Raw genomic sequence first — 2,854 nt, 5'->3', positions numbered from 1 at the left:
AGAAGAGACAGGGTTTCACCATGTTGGCCATGCTGGTCTCGAACTCCTGACCTCAGGTGATTCACCCCCTTGGCCTCTCAAAGTGCTGGGATTACAGGCACATGCTGCCTGCCTGTCACCCAGCTGTGAAGGAGATTTTGCAGATGTGGTTAAGGATCTTGAGATGGGAAGATTGTCCTGGACTGTCTGTGGGGAGCGGCAGTATCATTACAAGGGTCCTTATAAGGGGGAAGGCCAGAGAGTCAGAGTGAGAGAGCTGAAGACACTGCGAGGCTGCCTCTGAAGTTGGAGGAAGGTCCGTAAGCCAAGACATCCCGGCAGCAGCCTAAAGGAGCTGGAAAAGGGAAGGGAAGGACTTCTCCCCTAGAACCTCCAGAGAACATTAGTTCTGTTCACAACTTGATTTCAGCCGAGTGGGACCAATTTCGGACTTCTGATCTGCAGGACTGTAAGATAACAAACTTGCATTATTTGATGCCACTAAGTTTGCAAATTATAACAGTGATAGGAAACTTACGTTGGGCGAAGTGGCTCATGCCTGCTGCACTGCAGCCTGAGCGATGGGGAGACTCTATGTCAAAAAAAAAAAAAAGAGAAAAGGAATTCAGGTATGGAGTGCTGGGTGTGCAAAAAGCCATCATGTTGGCCAGGCGTGGTGGCTCACGCCTGTAATCCCAGCACTTTGGGAGGCTGAGGCAGATGGATCACACGAGGTCAGGAGTTCGAGACCAGCCTGGCCGACATGGTGAAACCCCGTCTCTACTAAAAACACACAAAATTAGCCAAGCATGGTGATGCATACCTGTATCCAGCTACTTGGGAGGCTGAGGTAGGAGAATTGCTTGAATCCTGGAGGTGGAGGTTGCAGTGAACTGAGATAGTGCCATTGTACTCCAGGCTGGGCAACAGAGCAAGACTCCTTCTCAAAGGAAAAAAAAATACAAAATTAGCTGAGCATGGTGGCACATGCCTATAATCCCAGCTACTCAGGTGGCAGAGGCAGGAGAATTGCTTGATCCTGGAGGTGGAGGTTGCAGTGAGCTGAGATCATACCATTGCACTTCACCTGGGCAACAAGAGTGAAATTCTTTTTTTTTTTTTTTGAGACGGAGTTTCTCTCTTGTTACCCAGGCTGGAGTGCAATGGCGCGATCTCGGCTCACCGCAACCTCCGCCTCCCGGGTTCAGGCAATTCTCCTGCCCCAGCCTCCTGAGTCGCTGGGATTACAGGCACGTGCCACCATGCCCAGCTAATTTTATGTATTTTTAGTAGAGACGGGGTTTCACCATATTGACCAGGATGGTCTCGATCTCTTGACCTCGTGATCCACCCGCCTCGGCCTCCCACAGTGCTGGGATTACAGGCTTGAGCCACCGCGTCCGGCCTAGGAGTGAAATTCTTTAGGGTCCAGCCCTGTAGGGTTCTGTGAGCACCTCCCTGCTGGTGCGGAGATGAGAAACTGTAGAAATAAAAGACACAGACACAGAGATAAAGAGTTTGGGCTCGGGGGTCCACTGCCAACCAAAGCACAGAGACCTGCAGTGGCACTGAGTACCTGGACACTCTGACTTTTATTGAGTACAAAGCAGGGGCAAGGAAGGTCGGGTGAGGTAATGGTGGTCGGTGATAGGGTCAGGTAAATTACATGTCCTGAAGACGGGGGCCCAGGACTTTCAAGTAGCCGAAGGGAGTAGAAAACCTAATGTGTCAGCGCTCTTCACATATTTGTCGGAAATATCGAGGACACTAAGATTATGTTACTATTATTCTTATCTTCTGAGAAAAAGGAAACCAGGTGCAGAAGTGTAGCATGAGAGTGGACATGGAAGATGACCACTGAAGCACAGCATCACATAGAGACAGTTAAGCCCCCAGATGTCTGCGGGTGTCCCTGACAGCCATCAGGCCTTGCCGTAAGAGCCTGGAGAAGTGGAGTTTTCTCCTGACTTCCCCAGGAAGGAGAGGTCTCGGTCATTTTGGACATCTCCTTCCCTCGCTGGCTGAACAGTGGGGCTTTCCCAGTGCTGGGGCTGCCACACAGCCAAGGCGCCCTCCAGCAGCCCTTATGCGGATGTGACAGAGGGCTTAGAGCATCTTGCCTTAGGGTCACTTTGTTCACGATGTCACCTCAGTTCCATGCTTCATAACCTGATAGTCATTAGTAAAATTAAAGATTATGTTTAGTATAATATCTTTGTGATTATAAGCAACTATAAGATTATATATGATTACATAAAGAAATAACTATGTGCCTACATTTCTAATTCTTTATCAATATTTATATGAGAACAGGCTGAGGCTTCAGACCCTTGCCATGGCACTTGTGGGGTTTCCCCCTATAAAACTCCATCTCAAAAAAAGAAAGAAAAAAAGCCATCATGTCCACCTTGCCGTAAGGAGAGGGGGGTCAGCCTGGACAAGGCACTATTTCTGGAGAATGCAAATGAAGAATTTCTTGAATGTTGTAATGCCATGGCTACATATTCTAGAACCCCTTCCTCAGGCTCAAGGCCTGCAGCCTCTTTAATCTCCCCAGTCCCTGGCCTCATCACCAGTTACCTTCCTGGACCCTCTTAAAACAGACATTCTCATCTCCTGAGACTAAGGGGGACTGCAGCCCAGACAAGTTGAGCATCTGGACTGAGGTCACACAGCAGAGTTCACTACTGGTTATTTCAGGTTGGAGGCATGGGGAAAAAGCAGGCATTTCTCCTTCTCCTTCATTTAAATTTTTTCTGGGAGTGTTTTAACACCCAGAGAGGGGGCCAGGCGCAGTGGCTCACACCTGCAATCCCAGCACTTTGGGAGGCTGAGGCGGGCAGATCACTTGAGGTCAGGAGTTCGAGACCGGCCT

General features: G+C 49.3%; 1 protein-coding gene across 1 annotated transcript in view; it reads left to right on the top strand.

Annotated features, from left to right (window-relative positions):
- Positions 1-2,854, top strand: part of TNNT1 (troponin T1, slow skeletal type) — an 18,125-nt gene that overhangs the window by 9,764 nt on the left and 5,507 nt on the right. Inside the window, exon 10 of the mRNA XM_037745048.1 lies at positions 2,009-2,073. Coding sequence (XP_037600976.1) covers positions 2,009-2,073 — 65 coding nt within the window. The remainder of the gene's footprint in view (positions 1-2,008; positions 2,074-2,854) is intronic.

The sequence above is a fragment of the Cebus imitator genome, unplaced genomic scaffold, assembly GCF_001604975.1.
Source record: "Cebus imitator isolate Cc_AM_T3 unplaced genomic scaffold, Cebus_imitator-1.0 Scaffold190, whole genome shotgun sequence".
NCBI lineage: Eukaryota > Metazoa > Chordata > Mammalia > Primates > Cebidae > Cebus > Cebus imitator.
Note: the sequence above shows the minus strand (reverse complement) of the source record. Positions and strands in the feature narration are given on the sequence as shown.